General features: G+C 36.1%; 3 protein-coding genes across 3 annotated transcripts; 2 read left to right on the top strand and 1 right to left on the bottom strand.

Moving 5' to 3' along the window:
• The first annotated feature begins 1712 nt into the window (after positions 1–1712).
• On the top strand, positions 1713–4099 carry LOC149041005 (uncharacterized). Its single transcript, XM_089214226.1, has 2 exons — positions 1713–1842; positions 2045–4099. Exon 2 carries the CDS (start codon positions 2061–2063, stop codon positions 2871–2873), a length of 813 nt encoding a protein of 270 aa, XP_089070352.1. The 5' UTR covers positions 1713–1842; positions 2045–2060; the 3' UTR covers positions 2874–4099.
• Positions 4100–4745: 646 nt separating this feature from the next.
• LOC113669650 (transmembrane protein 107) lies at positions 4746–7707 on the top strand. Its single transcript, XM_027185722.2, has 5 exons — positions 4746–4934; positions 5066–5133; positions 6068–6168; positions 6511–6607; positions 7058–7707. Exons 1-5 carry the CDS (start codon positions 4851–4853, stop codon positions 7122–7124), a joined length of 417 nt encoding a protein of 138 aa, XP_027041523.2. The 5' UTR covers positions 4746–4850; the 3' UTR covers positions 7125–7707.
• On the bottom strand, positions 7132–13116 carry LOC113669651 (uncharacterized). Its single transcript, XM_089181214.1, has 7 exons — positions 12939–13116; positions 12805–12845; positions 12561–12619; positions 11718–11837; positions 10732–10803; positions 10080–10166; positions 7132–7947 (listed from the first exon to the last, which is right to left on the bottom strand). Exons 1-7 carry the CDS (start codon positions 13079–13081, stop codon positions 7714–7716), a joined length of 756 nt encoding a protein of 251 aa, XP_089037340.1. The 5' UTR covers positions 13082–13116; the 3' UTR covers positions 7132–7713.
• Between the last annotated feature and the right edge of the window lie 85 nt (positions 13117–13201).

The following is a 13201-nucleotide window of genomic DNA, read 5'->3' as shown; positions in this document are numbered from 1 at the left end:
ATACGTAGCGTAACTTCGAATTGTAATTACAAGTATGATTGAAGACCAAAATTGCACCACATGAAGTTCAGTTACCACTTTATTACATATTCATGTTGATATCGCAAAATTTAATCTTTCAAATACAGGATTTTATGGTCAGTAGAAATATTCTATTGATCCAGCACTGCGTTGGATTGTAAGGAAATGGAAGCGGGAAGAGAACAAGATAAGTTTTGGGGACAAAAGTTGCAAAAAGTAATAAACGTGTTTGTTGTGTTGTTCGTTAAATCTGGTTTAATCCATCTCATTTCGAACCATCCGTTGGCTCCTCAAAACTTTAACAGATATTACAACTGGAATTGAAATTGGACGAGAAATTCTGACTTGGGAGGGGAGGGGAGGGGGTTAAGAGGGGACTGGGGGAGAGGTTCCCCAGTATAATGTTCAAATTATATTTGGTGACTAGAGAATGCTGTTTCCCGCGCAACTCTTAAAAAAAGCATCTGAATCAACATAAATTAAAATTTTGCAGCGTAAGTTGGTATTATCAACCGAGTTGATATCGAAAATTGGTCACCGCCAAGAGTTTCAAAGCTGACGTTTCGAGCGTTAGCCCTTTGACAGAGTCAGACAAAGGGCTAACTATCAGTTAATAATACCAAATTACCCCGTTTTATTTTCCTATCGACGCAGCATCTGAGTTTTTTTTAGAAACTTACCCCCTTTATTCATTTGAAATTGTGCAAACGCATTTAACCTCTGCGAGTTCTTTAAAAGAGTCTTTTTAAGCGCCCTCGAAAATAGATCCATGCGATATTTCGTTACGTTGGTTCGGACGCCCTTGCAGAAATTAAAACAACAAGCTAGGATGGAAAGGAGAATGGAAAGAGGGAGAATGGGGAAGAGGGAGAGCAATGAATTGTTGGAATGGGAAGGGTTAGTGATAAATAATTAGCTGATGTTGAAAAATACTTGAAAAAATAAATGTGAATCAAGAACTGAATCGAGAAAGAAATAAATGAAATAATTCATGGCAATAAATACCTTAGATAGAGCTGTATTATTACATAATTAAATTTTCTTGAATTAATTAGTTCTGTTATGTTAATGGAATACACACAAAAATTAATTTTTCGAATGAAAGCTGATCAAATTTTCCTTTGTCGAATTTTTCCTTTCTTCAGTCTTCGTATTCACGGTTATTTCTTAAAACTATTTTTATGCAGCATGCATATTGCTTTGTATTGTTTGTTTTAGATACAGTAAACGTTTTCTTTGATGTATTTTTAGCACTTCTAAACAGGATGACGTTTACTCTGAATATCTATGTATTTGAATGTAAACTCTGCCCAAATTTATCGCCAAACAATGCCTTAAAAAACAGAGCAGGTTTTTTAATTTAACGACTTAATCATTTGGAACCACCCATTGCTGTTTTCATCAGCTAAAAAAAAAATCAACGATTTTTCTTTCCTTATTTTCAAAGAAGCTGATAATATTTCATTCATATCTCGGGAAGATTTTAATCTCTTGGATTATGAGTTGCTAGTCGCTTATTTGTCTGAAAAAATCGTGATCACTTTCGTGACAAATCTGCGGTGAAAACACAGAATTACATAATAACTAATTATGTTGCAAATGAAAGCTTGAATGCAGGCGTCATGCAGAGCGCATGCGCAGGTCGCTATTCATCTTTAATGTCAATAGACAACATCTGCAGTTTCAGAAATAGATTTTTTTGTGATGTTTATCGGAAATTACAACGGGAGGACACACACACGAATTTAAACAAAGATTGGCTGTACTTAAACCCGCTTTTCACGCATTTTGCGAAGAAATCTTATTAAGTTCGTGTGTGAGGTAAGTCTAATAATCTGCGAAGTCCAGAGATATTGTGATTTCTAAATGTATCAGCGCAAAATCTGTTAACTTTTAAGTAGAGTTTTGAATTATGATACTTATAAGCAAAATCGTTTCTATTATTTGAATTTGCATTATTAGCTTCATTAGCGGTTAACAGCTTTCCTCATATTTTCATTTGTTATATTTTCATTTTTAAGAGGAATTTTTAGATAGTTATGGGAAAAAAGAAGACAAAAGGAAAACGAAAAGCATCTCGGAGTGACAAACGCATGCAAAAGCTTTACGCTGATGCAATTCAAGAAGTGAAGAAAAGAAATATCAATTTGGACGATCTGCCCGACAAAGATTCTGAGGAAATCGAAGAAGGCATCGCTGAGCGAGAGAAAGTTAAACCTTCGGCGCAAAAGGCCAAAAAAAATCCTACAGATGTCCTGAGGAAACAAGAGCAATTGAGAAAACCTAGGGTTTCTCTTTCTGTCCCAGTTTCAAAGCTTGTTCCCTTTAAACCAGACGAGAGAGGGTTAGAATTTCCCCGGGATTTTCGCCGCGACTCGAGATCTTCAGAATGGATTCCACGCTCTGTGGGGTTTCCACTGTTTGACCCAGGGGAAGTTTTCAATGGGAGAAGATCGCCCAGCTCTGAATTTAATGGTGAAATCGAGAATATCAGCGTCGTCTCTGACAAAGAAACACCTGCAGCAAGGAATGACTTGAAGGTGGACGAGATTTTACAAGTACTGCCTCTTCGTATTGGTGACGCAGATAGTGAGAATCCTCCAGGGGACAACAAAGTTCGTTCTCATCTTCCACCGATTTATCGACAAGAAATATGGCAAGAGACAATGCGTCAGGCCTCAACAACCTCGCGGTCAATTCCCGCCAAACAAGACTCGTGGAACGTAGAACACGCTTCGCTGATGGTTGGAAAACAGGAACTTTACACAAGACAAAAATGCAAGACTAGTGTCAGTTTGGCCGAAAGACGCTTTCGACTCCGAACCACAAGTTCAGGGGCAGTTTTATCTTAAATTAAGGATGTGATTTAACATTAATCAGAGGGTTAAGAACTGGAAAACTTCTCATGAACTGAACTGAGGTCTAAGATAACTAAGGTCTGATACTTCGTTTAACAAAATCTCGGATGATCGAATTAAGATACATTTTTCAGAACATTTACACCAAAGATTTGGCGTTGGTGCCTAAACTCAGGAAACAGAAATTTTAAGCAACCAGCCGGTGTGCCCGATATACGACATAAACTAGCATCCCACGCTTAACTTGACTGTTCCGTGAACAACGCAATGCAATTCCCATCAAAATCTGCCAATTTGTAATAGAAAAATGAAAATTGTATTGTCGAGATCAACCCCATCACCGAATTCCAGAGCAATTGCTATTCTTTAATTTTTTTCTGAAGAATTATCAAGAGCAGGTTGTTCTACATGGAGTTTTTCAGTCTTCGGCTGCTTGAAGAATCTCAAGTTACGTCACCCAGTGTATTTGCCGAAGTAAACCGTTTCCTCACTTTAATGATGACGTGTGAACGCAAGACAATGAAAGGATTTGAAAAGCATCGCAAATATTTTACGGCAGCGTAATTTTGTTAGACTCTAATCAAGTTAAGTAACTATCTACGCAGATGACCTGAAAGTTTTAGAAATTGCAGGGAAGAAGCCTGAAAAAAAATCAGACTCCAACGGTATTGGAACCCAGGCCTCCCAGTTATTAATTGGGCACCACCACTAACTGAGCTATGAAGCCACGCTTTGGAAGCGAGGCAAATTTAAGGGGGCTCTTACTTCCCGTGGAGGAATTTTATCATAATTTTAAACGGAATAAGTTTCATCTGACCTGATGATTAAAAATTTCTGAGTCGATCTTGCTGTTAGCTTAGTCTTGCTGTTAGCTTGGTAAAAACATCGTCGTGTTTTTATCATAATTTTGCAACTCTTCCACCATTTACTGTTTAATTCATTTGACAAAGTCAACCCCGGCTATGTCACCTTTCGCAAGTCATATATTGATATCATAGGAAGAAACAGTCGATTTAGAGCGAGTACAGCCAGTTGAGTAGTCTGCTTTTTAAGGGTAAATTAAATGTTTTGCAAATTGCGTGTGGAACCACAATTGTGCCTCTACCGTGTAAAATAAGGGGTACGTCCAACATGTTGTAATTTGTTGAGCAATTATGAGTAAAGTAAAGATTAAATTTATAACATTAACTGATGTGTGAAATAAAGAAATATTAACTCTCAAGGTAAATACATGTTTGCTCAAAATTCTCTTATCAACTGTATCTTTCTACAAGTCGTCAACTCCAGAGTTACTCATCCACCCTTCAACTTCCCCAGTTTGCTTACACAGAGGAAGGGGGAAAAATCCAAGAAGAACGGTTTTCCTTTTCCATGGTCAGAATACTTTTGGATTTAGTTCGGTCTTGACTGCAAGGTAAGTTCTTTTACAAGGGTAGGAAAATTTTCATCATTACCCTGGTAAGTCGAGAATACTATTGAAAGCTTGAAATATGATCAGGACAAGAACAAATGATAATCTATTAATTTTTGGGTATTATTTGAATTTGTCCGTTTTGTTATAGAGCCAGTAATGGATTGGTAACATTAACCTGATCCACCCACAAGGCTCTTTGATATTCTTAGTATCCGCTCTCATTGGCAGTCGGCTATCAATTAAATATAAATGAGTTACTCTTCCCCCCCCCCCCCTTGGTACTCTTTTGGCGACGACTGATCCCCTCTCCGTTCCCCCTGAAAACCATGTGATTGCCTAATCCCCCACCCTCCCCTCAAAGGCGGTCCCCAATCAGGTTGAAGAGGAGCTGGAGATACCTTTCCTATCCCTTTCCCATCAATAGCGTTACCTGGATACGAGAAAAATCTACCCAAGGCCAGGCCGCTTAGCATCCAATATGGCCACCCGACATTTCAACAAGCTGTAACTTTTCCAATGAAGTAATCGCTTTGTTTGAGACCCCTAAATGCTACAAAATGTTCATCGGAAGTCTTGTAGCATCAAGATTTTTAGGCCTCATTGCACATTTTGTAGTTACTGTGGTGATATTCCTATCAAAGGTGAGTTTTTACCCAAATCCAAGCAGCTCTATAATGTTTATGTTTGGTTGTTTATTGCACGAGTTTACGGTCATATCATCCCGAGGCTCTTGATCATTCGACTCGGAAACATTTCTTCAAATCACTTTCAGGACGCAAATGTTAGAGCTTGCCTGCCTCTTCAGTATACAGAAAGCGAATTTTCATCTAAGGACAAAGAGTAAGTGTAAAATCCTTTAAAAAGTTGCATTTTAGACAAAATACTCCGTAAAAGTTAGGATAGTGTATCTCCTTGAAATCCCTAAATTCTTATCGGCATCATCAAAATTAGACTATAACCAATCCTTTTAGAATTAATTTCGATTTTTGTAGTATTGTAATTGCGATAGAGGTATATCCTAATTTTAAAATATATTTGTCAAATGTTCAACAGTCCAATTTACTGTTGTGTAGTTAGTTGTCAAGCCTTTGATTTGGAGTGAAGCCGAAGGTGACCATGTTGTGATAGAGACCAGTATCAAGTTAGCATGATAAAAAAGTAATTTAGTATTATTAACTGAGTTGACAATGTAAATTGGCCATCATAAAGAATTAGAAAGCTGATGTTTCGAGTGTTCGCCCTTCATCAGAGCAAGAAAGGGCTAATTAACACTCAAAACGTCAGCTTTTAAACTCTTTATGGTGGCCAATTTACATTGTCAACTCAGTTGATAACACTAAATTACCCTGTTATACTCTCCCGATGACACAGTACCAGTTTCTTTAGAAACTTACCCCTTTATTCATTTGATAACAAAGTAATTTAAATTTGAACAGTAGCAATTTAAGTATTACAATAAGGTCACCCTCAGCCTCACTCCTGTTCAAAGGCTTGGCAACCAAGCAACTGTAAAATGGACTATTAGCAAGTCTTCACCCTTTAACCCCCAAAAGACTAGCATCTAAGTTCTCCTCACATTATCAGACCTGAATCACTCATCATTTTCACAAGAATATAATAAATGATCACCAACTAAAGAATCTCTTGATTGTTAAACAAATTCTCCTTGTCAGTACCTAAGGATTGGGAACAAACAGTATGGAGAATATGCATACAGATGTTAGGGTGTAAAGGATTAATCAACAAGACTTTGTGCTGATGTTTTTTTTTCCAGGTTGATTGTGGGTTTGTCTCTCACTCTGGTGTTTCTTGGCTTAGAGTTTGGTGGATTTATTGGGGGTTGCTCCATGTTTAATGGTACTGCTGGGATTCTCTGTATCCTTTTTGATGGAAGATGAAATAATTGCTTATTCTTTAGTTGATGGCTTGTTCTCCAATTTACTGAGGCTCAATGACTAGGTGTTGTTTGAGAAATGAGTCATTGCCACCTTATCTTTCAAACAACAAACTAGGGGCTGGGGAAAAAATGTCTTTGGAACCAATTAGCTTAGAAAATTGAAATTCTGAAAACCTCTTTGCAGTATAAAGATGTATTTATGTACAGCTCTGGTAATTTTATGGTGAGTTCAATTGTTTGGGTCTGGAACTGCCAAATCATGACTTAGAAACAGGGGGATTGTTTTAGTGGCTGTAGATTCTTCTTAACTAAACGTGAAGCCATTGCGGCTCATTCAAGTGCAGCAATTTCTCTCTCCATGTTTGTTCTTGAGGAATGGGACTGTGATAAGTTTTGGTACATTTTTGGATTCTGTAGGTGAGTGAAACATGACAGTAAATATAATGGTTTGTTGTTTGTGAAAATTATTTATGAATTTGAAATATCAAACAGTGGGCAGCTCAAATCTCCAAAGTTTTCCTACAGAAAAATAAATTGAAAAATCAAGTATCCATGTACTTGTAAAATGGTTTAACCCCTAAGAATGACCAGCAGCTAATTTCTCCTTACAATATCACCCCCTGAATCAAACATTAAGGTTATGAGAACAAAGGAATGATCACCAGCTAAAGAAGCTCTTGATTGTTCCACAAATTCTCCTTGTCAGCACCTTAGGAAATGTATAGAGAGCAGTATAGAGAATAAGCAAACTAATGTTAGGGTGTAGACAGTAAATTTACTGGTGAAAGCCTTTTTACAGGTTTAACACCACAGTGCTTCAATTCAGTAATCGCTATATTTATGTTATACTTTGATTGTATTTTGCAGTGCTTTCCCAGCTGTTATGGAAACATGTGTTTTGATAAGTGTCTTGATGTTTCGAGCTGACAGATAACTAACAGTTTTTATATATAGTCATTTTTATTAGCCATAGGGAGCAGGTTGCTTTATTCTTCAACTTCTCTTTTCTCTATGATAAAAGACATCCAAGGTTGTAATTATTATGCAAAGATCTACAGGTCTGGCACAGTAAAAGATAGTTTAGTGAGAGGAGAAAATTAAGAAGAATTTATTTAACCCTCACAAAGAGCTTGAGGTTGAACAGTTCACCAACAGCAGATTTGTGTCTTTCCACCACCAGCCTTTGTAATGTAATATAGTTTGTTAATATAAAGTTAGTTAGCTAGTTAGTTCCCAGTATTGCTTGACCCACTACTATGACTAATAATAATTATATATTTATCAATTAGAGCCTGCAGTTGTGATTAAATAGTTAAAAGTTGTGAATAATAAGTTTATTTGATTCAAGATGGCTTGGCTTTAAATTTACATTTTTTTAGTAAGTTCAACACAAAATGTATCATAACTTGTGGAAAATAAAAAATTCATTTATATCTTGCTCTCAATTATGTTCATACATGTGGGCTGAAAACCAAGCTACTCCTTACATCGAATAAAAATTAGCATCATTATCACAACATCTATCATCTGCTATTCCAGGGAAATTTGTCTTCAGAGTTAAGAGTTCTTTTTGCCTCTTTAAGTAACAGTTGTGAACAGTCCAACATGTGATTGATTTCCAACTCAGCAGGATTAGCATGCGCCTTCCATCTTATTAACCCATTACAGTCTACAAGATAAGCATGTCCCACAATTTCATTCTCCATGATTTTCTTCTTGATGGGCTTTAAGTTACCGCTAAAGAAGAGGTAGTTATCCTGTTAAAATGAAGTGAAAAAAAGGTTAATCAAAAGACCTTGGACATGACTTAGAGCTTGTTTCCAAAAGTATACACAGTCAAACCAGTAGTAAGTGGTCACCCAAAGGGAATGGAGGGTGATTGCTTCATACAGTTTGGCTGCTTAATACAGGTTCCACAGATTAGGGGTATTATAAAAAATGATAAACAACGCTGCTGTATGCCATAATCAACCACTTAATGTACAGAATTGCTTTTGAAAAAATACTTACTTTGATTTTGGGAGAGGGTGATTGCTTAAGGCTGATTAAAACAGGTTTGACTGTACCATATTTCCTCAAAAAAATTGCCCAACACCCCTTGGGCCACAACATTAAACAAGCACCCCTTGGAGATTAGCACCCTCCTCCCTCATTTTCTTAATAGTAGATACAAGAGAAACCTGTTTCTACTGCCTCTTTATTCGTAACTTTGTAAGCTTCAACTACAGCAGAATTAGCACAGGATTACAATAATATATGTCCCACTTGATTAAGCACCTCCTCCTGATGAGCTCCAAACCTTTTAGCCAAAATTTTACATATTAAGCATCCAGGCACTTCATGGTCCAGGCTCATTTTTTCAAAAAGCCTTTTGGCACCTTTAATAGTAAAATGGTCACAAAACAAAAAAACAAAAAAATCGATTGCCTTTACCCCCTTCCTCCCCCCCCCCCTGCCCAAACCCTGTTCTTAAAAAAAGAGACAGTCAAAAACTGCATGTGGCTACTGGTATAACACAATTTTTGTAGCACTGAAAAGAACTGGAGGCTGTTTAATGATGCTAGAAGGAAGTATTGCAGAAGATTTGTCTCACATGCAAAACAGAAAACATGCTGCATCCCACATACTTGTAAGTACCCAGTTCCATAAGAGAAAGATGATTCAAGAATATTTTGACTAATTGACATTAAGCCAATAATTAAATGGTAACAAAAATAATATAAAAAAATAATAATGACGACAACAGTAATATAATAATAATTTAAAGGGGCTGGCTTGAAAGCCTCATGGTTCCCCAATCCTCTTGGCTCTTAAAATGATCACCTATGCTTATTTCAATTTTGACCATTAATTGTAAATAATTTTCTTATTTTATTGCAATTCCATCTTTTCAGACTTTTTTTCCATGCAAAAAGGTATTCCGTGTTATAGGATATTCTGTCATTCCCCAACTTAAGATATTCCACCATTCTGTCATTCTGTTGAATAACTCATTAAGGTATCATGCTTTGCAGCTTGCTCCCTTTGCAGTAAGGAGAAAGTTGCTGATTCAAACAGTAAAATGCACTCTTTTCTAGGAAAAGAAAATCCTCAAAGCTTTAATGACATGCAGATCACATCTATTGAGATATTTCTGCAAGGAAGGTTTTGATTTAAAATTTTGTGTCTGTTGATGCCACTGTGAAATTATTTTGCGATGTTTATTTCTTGTGTAGTGTTGTGGCAAGATCTACACAATTATGCTGATTTAAACTGTAAAATTGATTTGGAAGTTCAAAGAAAAAATATTTTTCTTTTAAGTTTTACGATGTGCCGATCACACCTATTGAGTCAAGAAAAAGTTTTGTATTAATTGTGCACAATCCTGAAATGATTGTGAGATGTTTATCATCTTCTGCTGTCTTCCATAGTGTCATTACAAGAACTGAAAACATAATGTGCTTGTGGCTTTAAGCCAGAAATCACCAAAGGAGAGAACTCAACTGTGTATCATGTGCAAATGTCAAACTTTTACGACACTCTGAAAAAGACAATTAGTAGCACTGTGAAAACTTGGGTCAAAATTTGGTTAAGATGGGAAATCTATTGTTACACTCACTCACACATCTTGACAACATAAAAATATGTGGCTTTGCCTCCTATAGGTGGCAATACACACAAAAATTAACCATGGATTGACAAATATTTCACATTTTTCTTTTAATTTCTTTTTTTTTAATCTATGGTTGCCAATTGGCTTTTTTTGTTAAAATTTTAGTGACCATATAATTATATTTTCCACTCACCATGGCAAGCAAAATGGTTGCAGCTTGGAGCACTGCTATTATTCAAGGTAATACAGTATGTTTATATATTAGATTAAAAAAAACTTAACTTTTACAAATCTTACATGTCTGTCTGCAGGCCTTTCTTTTCTTAAATTTTTTTCAATTACTCCTTTAAATGCTTTGAAGAAAAAACCATCTAAAGCACTTATCTGCAAAAAAAAAAAATTGAATAAATTACATCATGTTCATGCACCTAAACTATAGCAAACTTACAAAGTACTGAGCAATCATGAAGTTTTTCCACATCATTTATACAACATATACACAGTCAAGAAGACAATAGCTAATCTCATCTTTCTTGGCTAATCAAAACTGTAATAAAATTATTGAACATGATTGGTTGTTACCAGCCCAATTCGAGCACCAATAGGACTGTGTACACTTTATGCTTGTGACTGGAAAGTGTACACATCATGCCTGTGTAATTTAACAGCATGTGTTGTGTGAGCAAGTTTTCACTACCTTTTTCTGCCAATTAATAATTTTTTTTTTATAATAATCTTTCTCTGCTAATCAGTTTGTTTCTTAAAATTTTGTTACAGCAAAATGGGCTTCACATTGTCTTATTCTGTCTGTATTCACATTCATATTTAAAAAATTGAACAACCACAAAACAGTGGTCCTATTTGATAATACCAACGTCAGAGCTCTAAATCCAATTCTACCAGCTTTACCAATCAAAACCTTAAAAGAATGTACTCACAAGATGCTTACCTCATAGTACTGTGCGAGAGGCTCTCCATGAAAGTGTTTCACAAATGGGAGTCTGTACTTGTCACACATTGACTGCGTAAGAATTCAAACTGTGATAGAACTGTTCATTTTCACACATCAAGTAAATTGTATTTTATTTTAGTGCAACTAACCACCAAACAATGTTTTTTTTTTGATAATTGAAATTTCCTTGTTTAACTGATCATCACAGTGAAAGAATTATTGCTATTGAATTAAGCCTCACAATTCTACAAGTAGTTAATTAAAGCTCAATTTTTTACATTCATGAATGCCTTTCTTGGAACCTGGGTCAGGGGAGGTTTTTACATCTTCCTGGGAACCACACTACACAGTTGCAATGAAAACCTTAGCCAAGATAGACCCTTGATTTACAAATGCATTACAAAGAGACAGAGACCTTCCAATACATGAATTTTGGTTCATGTCATCCTCCAGGATGACAGAAATGACCAAGAAAGAAGGGATTGGGAGAATGGCAGAATTTCCACACTTCCTGAGAACACATTTCTCAAGCTTGAAGAATAAAGGATACCCAGTTGAAATTTTGCACAAATACATCCCTGAAGTTTACTTTACTGGGAGAGAAAGGTCAGTGAAAAACAAAGAAAACAGCACATGGAAGAAAATATTGCCTTTCATAACACAATAGGTTTTACCTTAACCTAAAGAATACAGAGAAATAATAGTTGAGAAATGGCACCTTATTCAAAGCCCAACACGCTCAAGAGTTAAATTTAAGGAGCTAGCCTTGTTATGGTATTGAAAAAGGAAAGTCATTTAAAGATATCCTGGCCAGAGCTAAACTTTAAATGGATCTTTAAAAATTAATTTTAAAAAATTACTAAAATAGATGCAGCATCATTTTTTTAAAATTTGTTATCAGTAAGATAAGGAGATGTATTTTGTGGAAAAATAATTTTTTGGGATTCATGGCATGTTAAGGAAGCAAAGGATTCTAACCATACCTCTCCATACGCTTTGATCCACAGTAACACCAGTGTTACATGACCTGGAAATTCTTGCTGTAAATCAACTTCTTTCTGAGACAGTGTTCTTGCCTTCAATGCAGGAAAGAGTTGTGAATCCTACCAATTTAAAATACAGCACAAGTATAAAGTTATGATCATTTTTATTGATGTACATGCTCCATTAAGCCTCCTGTCTCCATAGGATCATAGGATCACTCTCTAATAAGTCCCCTTCTCTAATGAACCCCACTCTAATGAGTCCCCTCCTTAATAAATCTCTCTTTAATAAGTCCCCCTCTCTAATAAGCCCCTCTCTATGACAAGCCCCCCTATCTGATCCTTATCTCTCTCTGATAATTTCCCCTTTCTTAGAAGCCCCCTTGCCCCCTCTCTAATACATCCCCTCTCAATTAAGCTCCCCTCTCTGATAAATTCCCTTGCTGATGAGCCCCCTCTCTGATCAGTCTCCTTCTCTGGTAATTTCCCCTCTCTGGCAAGTCCCCTCCCTCTCTGATATGTTTCCCTCTCTAAAAAAAAAAAATTTTAAAAAAAGTTTCCCTCTCTCTAAAAGGTGTAGTCTAAAAGTTCAAGTTTCTAAGAATCCATTCCTTTCTAACAGTTAATTGATTAATAAACAACAAGTAATAAAGATTAATTAATTAATATCAACTGAAATTATTCAGCAAACTAGTGATGAGAATACTTAAAAACTATAAGATTGAAGTTGTTATCTTGATCTAACACCAAATTCTCATAACCAGTTTACAAGGAAATTCATCGCAGCTAGAGGGGAGAATTAACAATCAGATCCACCAAAAAGGTATGTAACAGTTAACTTACCTTCAATTCACTAGGCTCACTAAAAGCAAAGAATCTCTTTCCACCGCGCTTACGAAATTCTGAACAGAAGAAGTAGAAAACGCTTAATTTAATACATGAACATCCTACATGCATAAACTGTTGCTTCGATTTGCAATTTAGGTGCCAACTGGCATAACTTCTTGCTACCAAAGTCATCATTTCCGATAGCAACGAATATAATGAGAAACTAATACTTTTTTAGCCAAATGAATATGTTTCTCACCATGGAAGTCGTAAAAGTAGCCCTTGCGGATATCTTTGAATCTAAAATGAACAGAGTATATTTCAATATTCGAAGGAGACGATTCCCAGCCTAATGCTGTAATTTTCTCTTTGAATTAAAAGATCAATACATACATTTCCTTCCTGCTTTCCATTCTCTTGCTCTTCTTGTCCATTTTTGCCTCTTGATCGGACGCTACTTTGGTCACAAGTCTTCTTTGCATCGAATAAAGAAGAAAACACGGATTCTGCAAGAATCTTCGCGACAAAGCCGCCATTTTGGAAATTGGCCTCAGCGGTCTTTAAAAGTGTGTGTATTTATCATGTAACCTACCATAAATTGTCGCCGATAGGGAAAATTTGTACCCAGACTTCAGATTTTCATCCATAACTCTTTG

Source organism: Pocillopora damicornis, chromosome 8 (assembly GCF_964200805.1).
Source record: "Pocillopora damicornis chromosome 8, jaPocDami1.2, whole genome shotgun sequence".
NCBI lineage: Eukaryota > Metazoa > Cnidaria > Anthozoa > Scleractinia > Pocilloporidae > Pocillopora > Pocillopora damicornis.
The sequence above is the reverse complement of the archived record's forward strand: the minus strand, read 5'-3'. Positions and strand labels throughout refer to the sequence as shown.

Excerpts from the sequence above, each read along its gene's own strand:
- LOC113669651 (XM_089181214.1), bottom strand. The coding sequence starts at position 13,081 with ATGGCGGCTTTGTCGCGAAGATTCTTGCAGAATCCGTGTTTTCTTCTT. Across the intron at positions 10,167-10,731 it reads CTCTCGCACAGTACTATGAG|ATAAGTGCTTTAGATGGTTT; the intron begins GTAAGCATCTTG and ends TTTTTTTTGCAG. Across the intron at positions 7,948-10,079 it reads AAAGGCCTGCAGACAGACAT|GATAACTACCTCTTCTTTAG; the intron begins GTAAGATTTGTA and ends TCATTTTAACAG.
- LOC149041005 (XM_089214226.1), top strand. The coding sequence starts at position 2,061 with ATGGGAAAAAAGAAGACAAAAGGAAAACGAAAAGCATCTCGGAGTGAC.
- LOC113669650 (XM_027185722.2), top strand. The coding sequence starts at position 4,851 with ATGTTCATCGGAAGTCTTGTAGCATCAAGATTTTTAGGCCTCATTGCA. Across the intron at positions 5,134-6,067 it reads TTTTCATCTAAGGACAAAGA|GTTGATTGTGGGTTTGTCTC; the intron begins GTAAGTGTAAAA and ends TTTTTTTTCCAG. Across the intron at positions 6,608-7,057 it reads TACATTTTTGGATTCTGTAG|TGCTTTCCCAGCTGTTATGG; the intron begins GTGAGTGAAACA and ends TGTATTTTGCAG.